The 20,662-nt window shown below is 35.3% G+C and overlaps 1 protein-coding gene across 1 annotated transcript in view; it reads right to left on the reverse strand.

Moving 5' to 3' along the window:
• The window catches only part of LOC111047862 (obscurin), a 210,177-nt gene that overhangs the window by 14,319 nt on the left and 175,196 nt on the right, over positions 1 to 20,662 (reverse strand). The window contains 7 exon segments of the mRNA XM_039420189.1: positions 595 to 778; positions 2,671 to 2,835; positions 4,003 to 4,148; positions 16,876 to 16,985; positions 17,558 to 17,752; positions 19,007 to 19,163; positions 20,279 to 20,509. Of these exon segments, the coding sequence (XP_039276123.1) occupies positions 595 to 778; positions 2,671 to 2,835; positions 4,003 to 4,148; positions 16,876 to 16,985; positions 17,558 to 17,752; positions 19,007 to 19,163; positions 20,279 to 20,509 (1,188 nt within the window).

A 20,662-nucleotide genomic window follows, 5' to 3' on the forward strand; every position in this document is an offset into this window, starting at 1 on the left:
TTTCAACATTTGAAATTTTTCTCTTTAAGTAAAAGCTAGGAAACTTATGATGTAATGGTTATGAAGTATGATGGTGAATCCAGGCCCGGAAATTCATGAGAGAGATTGGGATAAATAAGGATAACGCCGTAATAATAATGGTGCCCGAAATCGTTGGAGAGGCTGTGTTGTTGAGGCCAAATATCGACTGGGATACGAGTGACCACTAAAGTAAGTAGCCTAAGTTAAACGCTCTAGAAGTGAGCAGAAAGAGAATGTCAATAAGTCTACCTTATAAAGTAAGTAGGATTTATGACTATGAAAAAGTGTTGAAAAAAAATTAGTTTAATTTCATTAACCATATCTGAAAAGAATGTTGATAATAAAGTATCTTCATCTACTGATCTCAAAAGAATTCAGTTCTAAATGTAAATTAATATTCATATAAACATCAGTAAATAGAATATTTATTAATGGGAGGTAAATCATGCAATAAATAAGGCGATATGATTGTTCAATCATACTTTGTGTTGGACACAGTATCATACAAATGGAAACTGCTACATTATGATCGCAAGAGATATACGGTATGATATTTGAAATGCAGTTACTTACCTGGCTATTTCAGAAATGAAGCTATATTTATTGGTGGGCTTGGCATCATTCCATTCGATTGGTGAGGACTCCACTTCGTAGCTCAAATTGTGGATGCGCTGTTCTTCAGTGTCGATTTCCTTTCCACTCTCACAAGCTGTCTGATAGTGTTTCATTGCGCTGGTCACTGATATTTTCGGCGCTCCTAAATAATTTGTATGAAGAGGAATATTTTTACAATGCTCATTATAGAATACATACAATGCTATATAGAATATACACATCATAATACAATGGTTTGAAGATTTTGGGAAATCAAAATGAACATTATCTGTTCATTATGTTATCCGTAAAAGTTCTACATCAAGGTAATGGGGCGGATGATGGTAATTGATGAATAAATAGACCTAAAGTTTCAGGTTGCAGACCCGGAATTTAGAGATCTAACCTATTTGGCCAAGCTATAATAATAGGTTGGCGGCTAATGTTTAGCATTCTACGATTAAAATAAGGAGGCGCTATTTAGCTATTCAATTCTTAATGAATTATTAAACTAAACTACAATTTAGTAGATTAAATACTCAGTAGACTTCCGTACAGCAAATGTTGGTAACACGAAAATATAAATGCTGTGCGTAGGTTTTCATGCTATACAATAATTGCACAAGTAAAATCAATTAGTTAATTTGTTTATATTAAATACAAGTCATACATTGATGAATTATTAGATTATTCGTTTATAACTATGATTAAGAAAAATAAATTATTACAAGTAAGTTGTGGAACTGTGTAGAATAATATTATTGAAGTGAATAATTCATTTGCGTTTTCTAATGATTCCTTCTATCACAAAAGCAAAAAAAAACTAATTCAAATAATAAGACGTTGATGTTGTCCATACCACTATATTTGTTCAATATATGTGAATAATGTAATATATGAATTAATATGTAAATAATGTAATGTAATGTTAATTAATATGTAAATAATGTTATATGTGAATTGATGTAATGTGAACTAATTAACTGTAATGTGAATTATTTTGAACAAATATAGTGGTATTGACAACATCAACGTCTAATTGTTTCAATTATGGAGAAATATCACAACATATCATACCATACAATCAAATTGCAAAAAACTTCTCGAAAAAAAAATGTTTTAACAAGAAGTAAATGTGAGTTAGCTCCAATTACCACAATCATCGAATAATTCAAATATTATTTTCCTGATTCGATCAAAATAGACAATTCACTACAAACCCTGAAGGAATCGAAGATACTCATACTCTTATTCAGTATTTGTTCAATTTTTCTGGTGAGCTGTCGGTATTTTCAGAATGTACTGGTCACTCCGTTCTACTTCCAGAAATTATAATTAAACATTCATTGCATAAATCAACGGAAAATCATTCCCTAGAAATTTACGGGACACTGTATTATAGTTTAAATTCATAAAGTTCTCATGAAACATAAAACTTTCATTTTCAAATAATAGATAAAAATACAAATAAAGAGTTGATTTTGGGTTGTAAAAATCGATCTGTGAAATAAAAATGAAAAAAATTGGATCTGTAAAAAAATTTGGGGAGGAACAGATCTGTGAAAATTTGTGAAGTTTGAACTTTGCCTGTTTCATTTATGTTAAAATAAAACTTAATGTTCAAGGACTTCTTACATATTTATTTATTATTCTACAAAGGCGAATTTATAGAAGTATTTTAAGCCCAGGTGATGATGATAGGATGAATGATAATACAAGAAGGTAGAGTTATGAATGAATAAAAAATTATATGTTATGCTACCCACTTGAATTGATTCGAGTCCACTTTTCAGTCCAGAAATAAATAAACTAGAAAGTTTGAATTTGATGTGATTAAACCGAATATAATAGAATGATTACAGTCAATAAACTCTCAGAACTTGAAAATATTGAGTTATTAAGAAAAATTTTGAACCAGAAATAAAAATATAATATTATATCACCTTAGTACAGCCATGCACCGCTAATGGTGCAATGATAATGCATCATTGGATACTGTGCACTAATATAGGCTACTAATAAGGTATTTGCAACAGAAACTCGATCTATTTTTACCAGCATCTTTGGTTTTGCAGGGTTCGGTGGGAACGCCCTTAGCACTCCATCCAATGTTGTTTCGTGCTGACAGGCGGAACTGATGAGATGTGCTTGGCTTCAAATTCCTAATCACCCAAAACTCGTGATCGATGTTGCTTGCCACGTCTGTCCATTCCAATGAATCTGTAAGAGACATAATATGTACGTTCATAGAAAAAATATTATATATGAATTGGAAATGCAAAACTTTTTAGCCTTCTAAAGCATACTATTTTCTCTATAGAGGTGATATGAACTCCATTCAAATTGGTCACCAGAGTTAATTAAAACGTGCCTGGTTTGTTATAAGATTATGTGAGATATAGGCCCGGTTGCACAACAGCCGGTTAAATTTTAACCGTGATTAATATCACGGGTATCAATTAAAGAAGGCGTTTTTGAAAAGACGGGTACTCTGATTGGTTCTCGTAGAATTAATCACGGTTAAAATTTGACCGGCTGTTGTTCCACCGGCACATAGAGTTATAAGATGTGTTATATACAGTATTATTTGTTTAATCGATTCATATAATAATTTATTATAATGTTTAATAAATTCTACAATCAGTTATAGACGTGGATTACTTTTCCAATAAATGTTTTGAAAAGTCAATTCAGAAGAATTTTTTGTTATTTTATAATTGATTCACATATCAGTCGTATATATCCTCTCTCTCGACAGTTTAAAATGAAGTTTTACAGACTTGGCGTAACTTTAATTTTGGCAGAGCCATTCTCGAAAATTTAGAAAAGCCCTCGTGGAACCGCGGTTTTGAACATATTTATAATACGATTTTCTATCCCGTTTTTAGCACCTGCTAAAAGGTTCTACTGTAGGCTAGCTGCCAGTTTCTGGTTCGTTACATTTTTAGATCTGGTGATAAATGAATGATTATCATTCTGCTTTCATTCATGAAAACGTTTATATTCTCTGAGAAAACTTTCTATTGGAAACTTTTAGAAGTCTTGTAACAAACAGTTCGAGAATACACTCAGAAATGTGTCTTCCAGGTACAAAATGCGTGTTCTTGAACCACATTTCAGATCATTTGTTGTCTGAATAACTTTTGAAATAAACTATTTGAATAATCAAAGACTCTGAGGTCTGTGAAGAAGACTAAGATACACTTTTAACTGTATTTCATTAATTATTTCTCTTTACAGACCTTTTGTGGTTTCTTGTAAATCATTTCCAGTATCTATCTACAGCGACACTTAATATTAGCAAAGATGAGATCAATGGTTGTTGGAATTAAAATTGATTTACCAACCAAAATACATACATGATCAATGATTGCAATTATGACTCACCTGCTTCCTTGTACTGGAGATTGTAGCATAGAATGGGAGAGTTGCCATTGTCTCTGGGCAGCTTCCAGCGGAGCAGAACCTCAGTGTCGCTAACCTCACTCACCTCTGGAGAATCGGGAGGAGCTGGCACAGTGGCAACCACCAATCTGAAATAAACAACTCATATGTTTGGGATACGAACGTTCAATTCAAAATCAGTGACATCTCGCGACAAAATTATTTTGTTATCGAATTGGATAATGGCTAAGTCCAATCAACTGAAGATAGTACAGTTATATAGATGAGCAATTATTTTGTAGATATGAATGTAGTCCTGGTCACTAATAGTCTGACACACTCTCTCTAACAACAGTGATTATCAATTCTTCAAATACTGATTCTCAACACCTGCGCTTGAATTATAGTTTAATGATTTTTTAGAGCTTGGACTGATACATGAAACTAATCACAATTCCTTACATCATAAGCCAATTGAAAAGTCATGAATTGTGATCAATTCTATTCCTACAATTATTTAATGAATTAGTTATATTTTTAATTCATTCCAGTATAACAATGAATCATCAACATATTACAGTGTAACAAACTCCAGCGGACAATAAAAGTGAATCTTGTGTACCGAATGCCTTTTTCTCTTCATTTCGTAGTAGGTAATGATAAACTGTTTTTGTTTGTAAAATGTTGTAATACTATTGATTTTTGGGTGATTTTACTATATTTTACATTATGATTGAATTATTTATTTGATTTGAAACTACCCAGAGAATTAATTCCGAGCAATACGCATAAAATTGAAAATTGAACTAAATCTCAAAGATGAGTCACAGATAACTTTTCAAAACTATTTTGTCAGAGAGTCACGTCTGATCTTTATTTAAATAGTCCTGTAAAATCTGACAAAGCATTTATTGGAACGGTTCCACTTGTTTTTCGTTCCGCTACTACGTAGACATCATGTCGTCATTGTGCGTCTGCGCTGACCAGTGACGTCACAGTCAAGGTTCACGTTGCTACTCTAGTCAAGTTGGTTTTCTATACTTCTATTCGTACCTTTTTCGTCGGATTGTTTGCCGTTGCAATTTTAATATTTGTGCTATTCGATTTTTTAGAATTTAATCTTGTCTTTAGGCATCTTACCTTTTAGATATTTGTTACTTTTTCACCATTCGGTTGCGAGCGCTTTGCCTACGTTTCTAACACATCCGGCATCTTGCCTCTTTTCATTGTAGCTTGCAGCGTCTCTTTGTCTTTTCATGGAGGTCGTCAGGTATGCATCTCGCGCCCGGTCTAAACTTTTCATCTGAATTCATCGGACCTACAGAACTTTTTTAAAGTGTGAATTATTCTTCAAATTAATTCGTTTGTTCTATTCTTCAAGTGTGATTCAATTATTCATCGAGTTCTTCACTCAGTTACTCTGTTAAACTTTGATAAACTTTGTCAAAAATTGCAACCTCGTGTGAGCGTTTCATCGCTATTCATTTGATCTACAGAACTTTTTTAAAGTGTGAATTATTCTTCAAATTAATTCATTTATTCTATTCTTCAATTGTGATTAAATTATTCATCGATTGCTTGCATATTGCTTTGATAAACTTTGTCAAAAATTGCAACCTCGTGTGAGCGTTTCATTGCTATTCATTTGATCTACAGAACTTTTTTAAAGTGTGAATTATTCTTCAAATTAATTCGTTTGTTCTATTCTTCAAGTGTGATTCAATTATTCATCGAGTTCTTTACTCAGTTACTCTGTTAAACTTTGATAAGCTTTGTCAAAAATTGCAACCTCGTGTGAGCGTTTCATCGCTATTAATTTGATCTACAGAACTTTTTTAAAGTGTGAATTATTCTTCAAATTAATTCATTTATTCTATTCTTCAATTGTGATTAAATTATTCATCGATTGCTTGCATATTGCTTTGATAAACTTTGTCAAAAATTACAACCTCGTGTAGGCTTCAGTTGCCATTTTTCTACAATTGGCTTCACCTCGTGAAACTCAAACTTTCAAGTGCATCATCTCTACCGTTTGGAAATCAATCCAAAAACTCCACAACTTGAAGATCGGATTATTCGTTTGGAATTCTACTTGCTCCAGCCTACATTTCCATTGGGGGATTCGCCTGCTGTAGTGGACGTTTCCATGCTTGTCATCGCATGGCCAGATCACTTCATCGCTTGCTGATGTCCTGTTCCTGTTGGTATTGCGGAGTCATTGCCTGTCTGCCTGGCCGCATCTCCTCTTCAAAATTTTATTCAGGTTATGTAAATCGTTCTTTTCAATTTTCATTTATGTATGCATCATTATTGTTTTATTAATGTCTATCTTGACATTCAATTCACTGAGGCCACTGACGCCTACTTATTATTTGATTAATGTCTATCTTGACATTCAATTCATTGAGGCCACCGACGCCTACTTATTTTTTGATTAATGTCTATCTTGACATTCATTTCACTAAGGCCACCGACGCCTACTAATTCATTGTATTTAACAGCTACCCTTGGCTTTACAAGTGATTCACTAAGGCCACCGACGCCTATTAATTTATTGGATTTGACAGCTACCCTTGGCTTTACAAGTGATTTTCTGAGGCCACTGACGCCTATATAATTGTATTTAATAGTAGCAACTATTAATTTATTGGATTTGACAGCAACCCTTGGCTTTACAAGTGATTCACTAAGGCCACCGACGCCTATTAATTTATTGGATTTGACAGCTACCCTTGGCTTTACAAGTGATTTTCTGAGGCCACTGACACCTATATAATTGTATTCAATAGTAGCAACTATTAATTTATTGGATTTGACAGCTACCCTTGGCTTTACAAGTGATTTTCTGAGGCCACTGACGCCTATATAATTGTATTCAATAGTAGCAACTATTAATTTATTGGATTTGACAGCTACCCTTGGCTTTACAAGTGATTTTCTGAGGCCACTGACGCCTACTTATCGTTCTATTGATGTCTTTCTTGACATGATTCACTAAGGCCACCGTCGCCTACTATTTCATTGGATTTGACAGCTACCCTTGGCTTTACAAGTGATTCACTAAGGCCACCGACGCCTATTAACTTATTGTCATTTTTTAATAATTAATATTGTACTTTACAGCAGGAACCTTCATTATTGCACTCAATTTATATTCATTTCAGGTATCATTAATACTACCTTTTCAATTATTGTCAGGCTTCAATGGTCATTAATGTCATTGACCTAATTTCATTTAAATTTTGTATTTCTCTACATTATTTCACATGTTGTAATTTTCCCAAGATATTTAACTTAACCTACTTACAATTGCTTTTGTATGTGGCCATCTGCCTATTATTATTTTATTGATACCAAGATATTTGACTCATTGTTTTTGTATGTGGCCATCTGCCTATTATTATTTAAAGATTCAAAGACTTAACCTACTTACAATTGCTTTTGTATGTGGCCATCTGCCTATTATTATTTTATTGATCTCAAGATATTTGACTCAATGTTTTTTGTATATGGCCATCTGCCTATTATTATCTTACTATTATTAAATCTTATATTGTTGATTCATTGAGTCTTTTATTGGCGTACTTACCACACTTCAAGCTATCAGTATTTTTATGCACAGAATTCAAAGATTTATTTGTAGGTATTTATACCAACTATCATCCACAGTCCACTGCCCTGCCCTTGGATTCTGTCATAAAAATTGGTCCTCCGGGCCGGATTTCTTGATCCAGTGTTCACTTAGGATAATTGTTAATTGGACCAATTGTAAAAATTGGTCCTCCTGCCCGTCATCTTTGACCCAGTTTGCCTAGGATAATTGTTAATTTTTATTACCCATTTCTTGGTCTTTGAACCTTGGGGTTTCAGTGACCATGTGCCTAATAGTCTAGCTTGACGCCAATGATTAGGTCCCACTCTAGAGTATATCTTATTTCATTGTACCTTTGTATGTTTATATTGTTTAATATTAAGCATTCACACACTTGTTTCAAATTTTCAGTACTGGCTGCAACTCAAAGCACGCTGCGACGTGTATGCACCAGCTATCAACTATCTTGTACCCTGAGAGACTGAACCGCACTGAACTGGTCACAGACGGCTATTGCACATTGAGAAAACAACACACGGCAAACTACACTGCCTTGCGAGCTTGTTACTTGACTCGCCGCACAGCAAGCTTGATACAACTTGCCTCAAACGCACAGGCGTGCCTCTCTGCGTACTGGACCAGCACCCAAAGTTGCTTATTGGCGCAGCAATCGCATTGCTACAGTGCACTATCGTGTCATTCACTCAGGTTTTTCTGTTAATTTTTAAGCATGTCCGATCATGAGGAAGATTCACTTCCTGAGCCTTCTGCTCTTTTCAATACAAGAGACAATTTACACCAGGAAATAGATTGGTTCATAACCAGCTATAACGATTATGTTGTGGACACTGAAGCCACTTATTATCAACTATTGACTGTAAAAAACGAACTAGGTTCACTTAGAATTAAGTATGATAAGATACATCAACAATTATGGAATTCAGAGTTGCAAGCACAGGACACTTCAACTCATTTTGAGATACTCAATAAGTTTATCTCCATTACCTCTAAGGCAAACGCTGCATTAACTGCCTTTGAAAGCAGACAACGCATCAATGAGGCCACTGCTGGTGCTTCCCAGCGGCCAACATCTCAAAACGCACCTTTGGCAAATTTTCAGTTGCCTCAGATTCCGCTTCCACGCTTCAATGGGGAGCTTTCAAAATGGCAAGCATTCTCAAGTGCTTTTACTAATATTATTGGTAATCAAGATAACATTAATGATTCATTGAAATTTTTCTATCTTCGTCAATCACTCAGTGGTGAAGCTCTTGCTAGAGTGGAACACATTGAAGCTGACGAAAATGGTTTTCAGCTTGCATGGAACCTCTTAAGGGAGAGGTATGACAACAAGAGATTAATTGCTGCCAGGCACGTCACAGCAATTGAATCGCCTACCATAAAGCGTAACTGTCCGCAATCATTACGGGCATTCATTGACTTTTGCAAGTCCCACATCACCGCACTCGAAGTGCTTCAACTTGGAGTCCAAATCAAGGACTTGTTGTATATGCACAAAATGTTGTTGCAGTTGGATACTGCTACTGTTCGAGAATGGGAAAAGAGTGTTGGTATACACGACATTCCCACCATTGATAAATTTTGGAATTTTTTGGAATCACAATGCAAAATCATGGAAGCTGTTGCTTCAAGCTCAGCTAACCATCATCAAGGAAATGTACAGCAAGGTACATCCAACTCGGTTGGTGCTCATAGCAAGCCGAAGTTCAACCAAAATCAATCGAATGTTCAAGCTAGGATGCAGGTTACTACCTCTTCTATGTCACCTTGTAGTTTTTGTAATTCTGTTGGTCATTTTCCAAATCGTTGTAATGAATTATTGAAGTTACAGGTTACTGATCGTTGGAATGCTGTCCGTGACAAAAGGTTATGTTATAATTGCCTCAAGCCTTTAGCACCCAATCATGTTTGTTCGGACAAATCGTGTACACTTTGTGGCAAGAGTCACCACACTGTTCTTCATAGGTCGTATCCTCAATCACGGGACACTCAGCCTACTTCTAAGGATAAGGTAACTTCAAATCTTATTCATTCTCAATCTTTTGCTCCCTCCAAGGGTAAGAATGCTGTTTTGAATTCCGTCATGGTTCAGAATGCGGAAACAACTAAGCAAGCGGTTTCTCATGCAGAACAGCCTCAGAAGAACTCTCATGTCACAATGAGCTCCACTTCGTCTCTGTGTTTGCAACAGCAATCAACTGTCGCTTTGTTACCTACTGCTGAAGTTTTGGTTCAAACTTCTAGTTGGGAATTTATTAAAGCAACCACGCTTTTAGACTCTTGCTCTGATTGTAATTTGATGTCAACTAGGTTGGCTGAAAAATTGTCACTTGTTACCTTGTATTCTGACACTTTGATTCATAGTGTAGGTGAGAATAAGACCAAATCATCTATTTCTCATTCGGTTTGCTTGTCTTCTGCTGATCGTTCGTGGTCGGTTGAAGAAAATTGTATTGTAGTTGATAGCATATCATCTAATGTTCCTAGTGTGAACATTGATCTTTCCAAAATTTCAATTCCTGTTGAACTCAAATTAGCGGATCCACTGTTTGATCAATCTAAACCTGTAGATTTGTTACTTGGTGCTGGCATATTCGCATCTATACTTCAGCCTGGTAAATTGTATCTAGCTCAAAACGCTCCCATTCTTCAGAAAACCAGTCTAGGTTGGGTCATATTTGGTCCTTGTAAAGCTATTCGTCCTATTGCAGCACCTCGTTCGTGCCTCCCCGCTTCACCTGTGGCCGCTCCCCGTAGGGTCATGTCGAATTTTCTAACTTCAAATGACGTCTCTCATCAGTTAGAGAAATCAGTTCAGGTATTAGTTCAGGAAATCAATTCTCAATCAGTTCAGGTATTAGCTACTACTTCGTCTCGTAATGATGTTATTTCAGGTATAATCAATAGTTGCTCCACCTATCACAAAATCGTTCGTACAACAGCATATGTTCTACGGTTCATTCATAATTGTAAAAAACAAAATTCAGTCACTCCGTGCTTTGGTCAATTAACTATCTCTGAAATTTCAGAAGCTGAAAATTGTATCTTCAAATCTATTCAAGAAGAAGCTTTCTCTGCCGAACTTAAAGCATTGCGTCAAAATCAGGAGCTATTGCCTAATAGTTCTATTAAAGCCTTGTCACCATTCATTCATTCAGATTCTCTGCTCAGAGTTGGTGGACGTTTGCAAAATGCAAATGCTTCATTTGATTACAAACATCAAATATTGTTGCCTAGCAATCACAAATTCACTCGTGCATTGATTGTTGCTCACCATCGTCGTCTAAGTCATGCTGGGGTGCAGGCCACCATGGCCAGTGTAAGACAACGATTTTGGTTTCCCTCCACCCGTCGCACCATCAAAAGTGTATTGCAGCATTGCATATTGTGTTTTCGCTTTTCGGCTCTTCGCTCTGAGCAAATCATGGGTAGTTTACCAGCGGCCCGCGTACAGGCTAATTTTCCCTTTTATAATTGTGGTTTGGATTACGCCGGTCCTATTTCCATCCGTGTAGGCGGCCCCAAATCTCGTACTTTTTCTAAAGCATACTTGTCGCTGTTTGTGTGTATGGTAACTCGTGCCATTCATATTGAAACTGTCTCGGAACTTACTTCCGAGGCATTTATTGCCGCTCTGATTCGTTTTTCTGCTCGTCGTGGCATCCCGCATTCCATTTTTTCGGACAACGCCACAACTTTCGTTGGTGCCAACAATGAGCTACGTGAGCTCCACGAATTTTTGTCCTCTGATCGTCTCAAATCAGATATTCATGACACTATGTCTGTACTCAACATCCAATGGCACTTCATTCCCCCTCGGGCTCCGCACTTCGGCGGACTCTGGGAGAATGCGGTAAAAAATTTCAAACGCATATTCCGTGTAGTTACATTCAACAAGGTATTTAACTTTGAAGAAACCTGTACTCTTGCTGCTCAGGTCGAGGCCATCTTGAATTCGCGCCCTCTTGTTCCCTTGTCGGAAGATCCACATGATCTTGCCTACTTGTCTCCAGGTCATTTTTTGATTGGACGTCCACTTACGTCATTACCCTTCTTGCCGCCTAACACCAAACACATTGATCATCGTTCACGTTGGTATCAACTTGCTGTTTCTATCCAGGAGCTTTGGGATAGGTGGTCTCGTGAATATTTAACCACTCTTCAGAAAAAAGGCAAATGGTTAAGCAATTATGAAAATTTGAAGGTTGGTACAGTTGTCATCTTGAAGGATCCTGGTTCCGCGCAGTCCACTTGGAAGCTGGCGCGCATTACTGAAGTTCATCCCAGTAAGGACGACAAGGTTCGAGTTGTCACTGTTCTCTGGCACTTTTAAGAGAGCTATTTCGAGTTTAGCACCTCTTCCCATTGATGAGGATTCTAGTTAATCCCCTTGCTCTTATGGTTCATGTTGTATTTTCAGGTTTCATTGTTTTTTCCCTTGGTTCTCACATGGGGCCCAGTTTTCAATTTCCAATTGCCTTGCCAGATTTTACATATTTCTTACTTTTTCTTATTGTGCAATACCCCCGTATGACACAAGGGGCCCAGTTTATGTAAAATCTGACAAAGCATTTATTGGAACGGTTCCACTTGTTTTTCGTTCCGCTACTATGTAGACATCATGTCGTCATTGTGCGTCTGCGCTGACCAGTGACGTCACAGTCAAGGTTCACGTTGCTACTCTAGTCAAGTTGGTTTTCTATACTTCTATTCGTACCTTTTTCGTCGGATTGTTTGCCGTTGCAATTTTAATATTTGTGCTATTCGATTTTTTAGAATTTAATCTTGTCTTTAGGCATCTTACCTTTTAGATATTTGTTACTTTTTCACCATTCGGTTGCGAGCGCTTTGCCTACGTTTCTAACACATCCGGCATCTTGCCTCTTTTCATTGTAGCTTGCAGCGTCTCTTTGTCTTTTCATGGAGGTCGTCGGGTATGCATCTCGCGCCCGGTCTAAACTTTTCATCTGAATTCATCGGACCTACAGAACTTTTTTAAAGTGTGAATTATTCTTCAAATTAATTCGTTTGTTCTATTCTTCAAGTGTGATTCAATTATTCATCGAGTTCTTCACTCAGTTACTCTGTTAAACTTTGATAAACTTTGTCAAAAATTGCAACCTCGTGTGAGCGTTTCATCGCTATTCATTTGATCTACAGAACTTTTTTGAAGTGTGAATTATTCTTCAAATTAATTCATTTATTCTATTCTTCAATTGTGATTAAATTATTCATCGATTGCTTGCATATTGCTTTGATAAACTTTGTCAAAAATTGCAACCTCGTGTGAGCGTTTCATCGCTATTCATTTGATCTACAGAACTTTTTTAAAGTGTGAATTATTCTTCAAATTAATTCGTTTGTTCTATTCTTCAAGTGTGATTCAATTATTCATCGAGTTCTTCACTCAGTTACTCTGTTAAACTTTGATAAGCTTTGTCAAAAATTGCAACCTCGTGTGAGCGTTTCATCGCTATTCATTTGATCTACAGAACTTTTTTAAAGTGTGAATTATTCTTCAAATTAATTCATTTATTCTATTCTTCAATTGTGATTAAATTATTCATCGATTGCTTGCATATTGCTTTGATAAACTTTGTCAAAAATTACAACCTCGTGTAGGCTTCAGTTGCCATTTTTCTACAATTGGCTTCACCTCGTGAAACTCAAACTTTCAAGTGCATCATCTCTACCGTTTGGAAATCAATCCAAAAACTCCACAACTTGAAGATCGGATTATTCGTTTGGAATTCTACTTGCTCCAGCCTACATTTCCATTGGGGGATTCGCCTGCTGTAGTGGACGTTTCCATGCTTGTCATCGCATGGCCAGATCACTTCATCGCTTGCTGATGTCCTGTTCCTGTTGGTATTGCAGAGTCATTGCCTGTCTGCCTGGCCGCATCTCCTCTTCAAAATTTTATTCAGGTTATGTGAATCGTTCTTTTCAATTTTCATTTACGTATGCATCATTATTGTTTTATTAATGTCTATCTTGACATTCAATTCACTGAGGCCACTGATGCCTACTTATTATTTGATTAATGTCTATCTTGACATTCAATTCATTGAGGCCACCGACGCCTACTTATTATTTGATTAATGTCTATCTTGACATTCATTTCACTAAGGCCACCGATGCCTACTAATTCATTGTATTTAACAGCTACCCTTGGCTTTACAAGTGATTCACTAAGGCCACCGACGCCTATTAATTTATTGGATTTGACAGCTACCCTTGGCTTTACAAGTGATTTTCTAAGGCCACTGACGCCTATATAATTGTATTTAATAGTAGCAACTATTAATTTATTGGATTTGACAGCTACCCTTGGCTTTACAAGTGATTCACTAAGGCCACCGACGCCTATTAATTTATTGGATTTGACAGCTACCCTTGGCTTTACAAGTGATTTTCTGAGGCTACTGACGCCTATATAATTGTATTCAATAGTAGCAACTATTAATTTATTGGATTTGACAGCTACCCTTGGCTTTACAAGTGATTTTCTGAGGCCACTGACGCCTATATAATTGTATTCAATAGTAGCAACTATTAATTTATTGGATTTGACAGCTACCCTTGGCTTTACAAGTGATTTTCTGAGGCCACTGACACCTACTTATCGTTCTATTGATGTCTTTCTTGACATGATTCACTAAGGCCACCGTCGCCTACTATTTCATTGGATTTGACAGCTACCCTTGGCTTTACAAGTGATTCACTAAGGCCACCGACGCCTATTAACTTATTGTCATTTTTTAATAATTAATATTGTACTTTACAGCAAGAACCTTCATTATTGCACTCAATTTATATTCATTTCAGGTATCATTAATACTACCTTTTCAATTATTGTCAGGCTTCAATGGTCATTAATGTCATTGACCTAATTTCATTTAAATTTTGTATTTCTCTACATTATTTCACATGTTGTAATTTTCCCAAGATATTTAACTTAACCTACTTACAATTGCTTTTGTATGTGGCCATCTGCCTATTATTATTTTATTGATACCAAGATATTTGACTCATTGTTTTTGTATGTGGCCATCTGCCTATTATTATTTAAAGATTCAAAGACTTAACCTACTTACAATTGCTTTTGTATGTGGCCATCTGCCTATTATTATTTTATTGATCTCAAGATATTTGACTCAATGTTTTTTGTATATGGCCATCTGCCTATTATTATCTTACTATTATTAAATCTTATATTGTTGATTCATTTAGTCTTTTATTGGCGTACTTACCACACTTCAAGCTATCAGTATTTTTATGCACAGAATTCAAAGATTTATTTGTAGGTATTTATACCAACTATCATCCACAGTCCACTGCCCTGCCCTTGGATTCTGTCAAGTCCACTGTTCAAGATGTTATTTTTTTTGTTCAATTTTATTCATACTGCAACTTTTATTTTGTACTTTTTTAACCGCAACTCTTCAAGGCTGGCTGACGGCCACCAACGCTAGGACATGTGTATAAAAATATGTTAATCATGAATGTCATGTCGTTAGTGGCCAGCCTTAGGGGGATATCCATTTTCGTTGAATTTAATTTATACTTTAGTATTTAATCTACAGAGTGGCCCGTAAGTCAGTTGACAAAGGGATATTTTATTAAAATAGCTAGCGTCAACTGACTTATGAGCCACTTCATTTCAAACCTTTTTGGATGGTCCACGCCATTTCATAAATCTATTTTGGTGAATAATTTAAAATAAATTACTAAAGAATTGTGTAAGTAGTTAAATGTAGATAAACAGAGCAAGTCATTTATTACAAGCAGCATAATAATATTATTTATTGTCTCATTCAGAATAGTTGAAAATTATATTTTATTTCAACTCTTCATGAACCCTTTTATTCTACTAGGATATTGTACTGACAAATTTTTGTTTCATTTAGATAAGTTGGAAATTATAATTTGGTTCAACCCTTTATGAATCTTTTTATCAAGGCTTGAATAATTTTGAAATTTTAATTGAATAAAAATGGTAGAGAATAATTATCATGTAGATATCAACACCTTTATCTAAAGACTTATTAACTGCATGTGTTCTCATATTGCCAATACAGCATTGATAAAACTGTAGACGTTTATTTAGCAGTCTCAAAAAACTGTTCTAGCTGAAAAATTAATCATGCCACTTGTGGGCTTAAACATTGCATCAGGAAAACGAAGCTCAAAACTATGGTTTTCCTAAACATATGTTTTTGAGATAATTTCTTTGATGCAGCTGATTCACATTCACCATTATTATTATTATACAGAGTTTGTGAAAATAAAAATATTTATTGATTACCAAAACAATACTATTATTATATTGATGATAATAATTAATTATCAAAACATTCCTTTTTTATATCAATAATAGTAATAATATTATTAATCATATATTTATCAATTATCAGAACAATATTATTGAGGTTAAGTGGAATCAGGTAGAAAGCAATAATAGAACAGATGTTCTTTTTTGAATTTCTATCATATTATTTTGTAATTTCCAATGATTACAACATATGTTAGAATATCACATGTCAATAAATAAATTCTCAAAATCTCATTTTCATATGGCACTCACCTTACAATGTTCATAACCTTACTTAATAGGATCCTTTTTCATCCTTTGAAACCCTTAGAGGCAAAATATCTCAAAATCCGTTCTTAGTGCGCGTCTAGCATGTTTGAAGACTATTTGTGCAAAGTTTCAAGTCTGTAGGCCAATTAGTTTGAGCTGTAGTGTGATTTTACATCAAAATTTTCGAAAAACTCCCTCTCCTGGACCCCCCTGTGCTCCTGATCGAAATTTTTCTGCATAGATCTAATTTTTTTTGTAGCTGAACAAAAAAGTTCCTCATGAATTTGCTGTGCAATGAGCGGTTAAAAAGTACAAAATTTTGGGGGGCCCCAGCTCCCTTAGGGGGGCAAATTTCTGAAAATCCTTTCTTAGTGGATGTTTTCAGGCTACCATAAACAATCGTGCAAAATTTCAAGGTTTTAGGCTCAGTAGTTTGGGCTGTGGTGTGATTTCAGTCTGTCAAGGCTTAGCCTTTTATAAGTATAAGAGAAGAGAAGAGAAGAGAAGAGAAGAGATAAATCAAAAAACTTTGAAAAATGTCACCAGCAGAAATTTTTTTTAGCCTTTGCACAGCCTTATGTTCAGATCGAAAAACTTGGCAGCAAACATTATTTTGCTAATACAGCTCCAAAGCATGATCTCTTCACTCGCACATGCATATTCTTATTCAGATACTCACTTGAACCATTGTACAGCAGGTTTGGGATCACCAACTGCAAAGCATGATAACTCGGCTGGTAGCTCTTCTCTAATAGCAGTGATTTGTGGCTTTTCTCTGAAGAATGGAGCCTGCAACACATGAAAAAATGTATCATTGTAAAACGCATTACATGCATTGTATCCTTTTATGCTATCCTGCGTTTTAAGATGTCATGTCCATTCTCAACACTCTGATTTGAAGTGAGTTGAAGATGGACATAGTGTCTGAAAGCGCTCCACAATGTGATTAAAAGCTAGTGGCTATTCATTAAATTCAAACTCCTATATCGTATCCAAAGTATTGGAAAAGTGATCATTAACAAGCAGTTCGTAATGTAAAGTAAAATTCCATTACCAGTGAAAATTCCAAAAAAAATCTAGAGGAAAAGATTAAACTTTTTACATCAATTCATTGATTAAGTCTTGAATAGAAATGATAACAGTTCAAGTTTCCAGCGACTCAATAATTTATTATTATTATTCTAGCACTAACCCTGAAAATAATTCATAAAATGGACTAATGTATAGTAACTTGGAAATTCACACCTAAAAATTTAATTACCAGTTGTAGAATACTTGTTAAGAATAAAATATTACTATAATAGGTCTTTATATGAATAATGTTGTTTTTATCATTTTCACATGAAATCTGGACTACTCACATGGCCTTCTCTCCTGGACTCGATCATGGCTTCAGCTTCGAGATGCGTGTCGAGCCGAGTTCCCAGTTCATTTCGCAGCCTGCGCAGAGTGTACATGTCAGGGCTGCCGTACTTGTTTATTCTCGCTTTGCGTTCATCGTCGATTTCCTCATCCATAACATCAGTGAATCTTCTTCTTTCTCTTATAACAGGAGCCTGAAAAGAGAGAAGTTTCATTTTTAATTAACCAGAATTGAATTTTCTGGTTAATTCAAGTTTCTGGTTTAACTTCTATTGAAGTTGAAACTAAATGTATTTTTAATTTTGAAGACAATCTCTATTTTTGACGTTCTTGGATTTTATTTCTGGAGGATAAGATTTTCTGCTATATTAATGGCGTTTGGGTTTCATCGCAGAGTTCCAAAAATATCATGTAGAGTATAAGGAGATTTCAAGTTACAAGGACTCCAGTTCTGTTTTCAAGTGAATGAAGATTTAACTTGGAATTGACAATATCAGAACTACCTTATTCATTTATTGATAGTTTCTGTAAATAATTCCCAGATATTTATTTCTTGCCAAACATAGACCATTTGAAATGTATTTCAAAGTTTAGACATGAAAAGTAATTTTGAAAAAAATGGAAATCTTGTTGTCAAATCTCTTAAGAAGGGTTGCCTATCTAGCCTTACCAATTTTCATAGAGCCCCCAAGCATCTTGTTGAATTCATATGTTTTCACCAGGAAAAAGGTTCTGGGCTAGATCAGGTTTGCCAAAAATGTATGCAGTAATATTTCCAAGGAAATAATTCAATATAATAGAAAAATATTGATAATAATTATACGATAACACTTATAATACACTTACGATAAAATTTTAATATATTTCACGATTATATTTTTATGATATTACGACTGTTGTGATTCAGTAGAAAAGACTTACAGTTATATTTCACACTAGATTTGTCACATCGGCGTTTGCTTAGTAGTAGCATAGAGAAGGTAGCATAAGAAGATATCCCATAGAGCGTTTATATTCCAAATTTCACTGTAAACTCAAGCCTATTGTTCTAGTTAGTAGTTATTTTTCGTGAAGCTATGTGTAGTCTCTCATACTCTGCCGTTATCACACTCTCATCCTGCCAAAACGTAATAATAGACAATAGTCGACAATCAGCTTGAGTTAACAAAAATCGACTTGAAATTTGGAACATAAACAACCTTTACCATGGGATATCTTCTTATTCTATCTTTTCTCTATGGTAGCGGTCATCTTGAGAGCTCTTCTCCTGGTAAACCAGCTATAGCAGTAGATAGAGATTTGAGAAATGGAAGTTCTCAATAGTACCTCACTTAATTGATGATTGGAAATTTGTTTCTCAGCACTAAACTTTTTGAATATCGGATATTTAAGAAGAACGGCGATAGTTCAGTGCTAGAATAACAGATATATGATAAAGTAATATTTACCCTCCAGTCAAGATGCGGCTGCTTTTCCAAAGATTCACGGGTGAATCCGAGACCGGTGGGAGTTCGGTTGGCGGCCACTTTCATGTATTCACGCAGACGCACTGGGAAGTCCACGTCGCGAAGCTGAAGCAGGTATGTGTCGGGACCATTTTGATAGCTGCAACAACATACAATCTTCACAATCATTCTAATAAAATAAGATATAGAGATATTGTTGTCGAATTTCTAACGAATAGTAGTCTTTCTAGCCTTGATCATGTATGCTGGATGATTCATTCATAAATTATTCAAACCTGTCAGACATGTTTATAATTCATACAATTACTAAATGCATGCGCATCAAATCGGCTATGAGTCTTCACTTTTTCATGTGTAATAAAACCTTCTCAGCAGCATTGATTTGTTGACACAAAAAGACCTTCAGAGGTAACTGAATACACTGACATCCGTAAAAAATTATTCTTTAAAGAATCTTTGACAAAAAATAGCAGTTACTCTACCTCTTTTGTTTTTGAGATTTTTTAAAATGTTTTGATCGTGAACTCTCCCTAAAATTGAATAGACACATAGAATTTATTCCAAGGTCATAGAATAAAAAGACTTTTTTCATTATTCGATGACGTGGCGAAGTTTGGACAGTAATGTTCTCTCTATCACTCAACCACGAGTCATTGTTGAGAATTTATTCTACAGAATATCAATGTTAATTTTAATTGTAGAATTAAACAATTAGCATGAATCACTAATGAAATTTCAATTTCAAGGCCATTATTGAGGAGAGTAGGGAGTTCTACAGGAGAACTATAGTTTTTTTTCAATTTGAAAATCAGTCAGCGTCTCCAATCTAATCAAGTTGTGTTATATCCATTCCAATTTTTTAAATTAATTTTTCTATCCATTTTTAATAGTAGATATTATACGTACAGATGCCTGGATAATCTTATTAATATTAACAATTTCATAGTTTCTTCAAAGATTAGACTTTTTTAATAATTGCTTGTAATTAATTTTAATTCATTTTAGAAGTTTTTTTACATTTTTAAAATCGGTGTTTGTTTTGGAAATCGATGTGTACTGTTACTCAAAAAAATGGAAGTGACATCTAGCTATGTTTGGACTGTTATTAGAGTTGGAACAGTTTTGAGCTTTAGCCTAGGGTACATTTCTGGAAGTTGCGTAATTCTGAATGATTGAATAAATGGAATGATAGATGAATTGATTGGATAAATAAATAAATAATTGTCGAGAATGAAGAAATGGAATATTACTCACTGGCTTTCTGACTTGACGAGACCAAGTTCGTAGTACAGCGGATCGCGGGAGGAGATTTGCTCCTCCCAGGTCTTGGTGCGGGGCTCCTTGTCCTTGCTGGTGCGTTCCGGGGTGGGTCCGGGCGTGAAGATGGCACCCGGTGGGTAGACCATGCGTGACGGGTGCGTAAACGCAGTCTCCAGCGGCTGACGTCGGAACCATGTGCGACACGATGCGTTCGCGTACCAATCCCTGCAACAACAACCATTCATCAGTTGCAAACGATATAGGAAACGCGAAGAAACAGTTACATCAACACAGCATTCAGAACAAAATTACAGAATCATACTATAAAGAACAAGAGTCTTCTACTAATGAAGTGAAAACCATTATAAATGGCGTACA

Source organism: Nilaparvata lugens, chromosome 2 (genome assembly GCF_014356525.2).
Source record: "Nilaparvata lugens isolate BPH chromosome 2, ASM1435652v1, whole genome shotgun sequence".
Taxonomy (NCBI): Eukaryota; Metazoa; Arthropoda; class Insecta; order Hemiptera; family Delphacidae; genus Nilaparvata; species Nilaparvata lugens.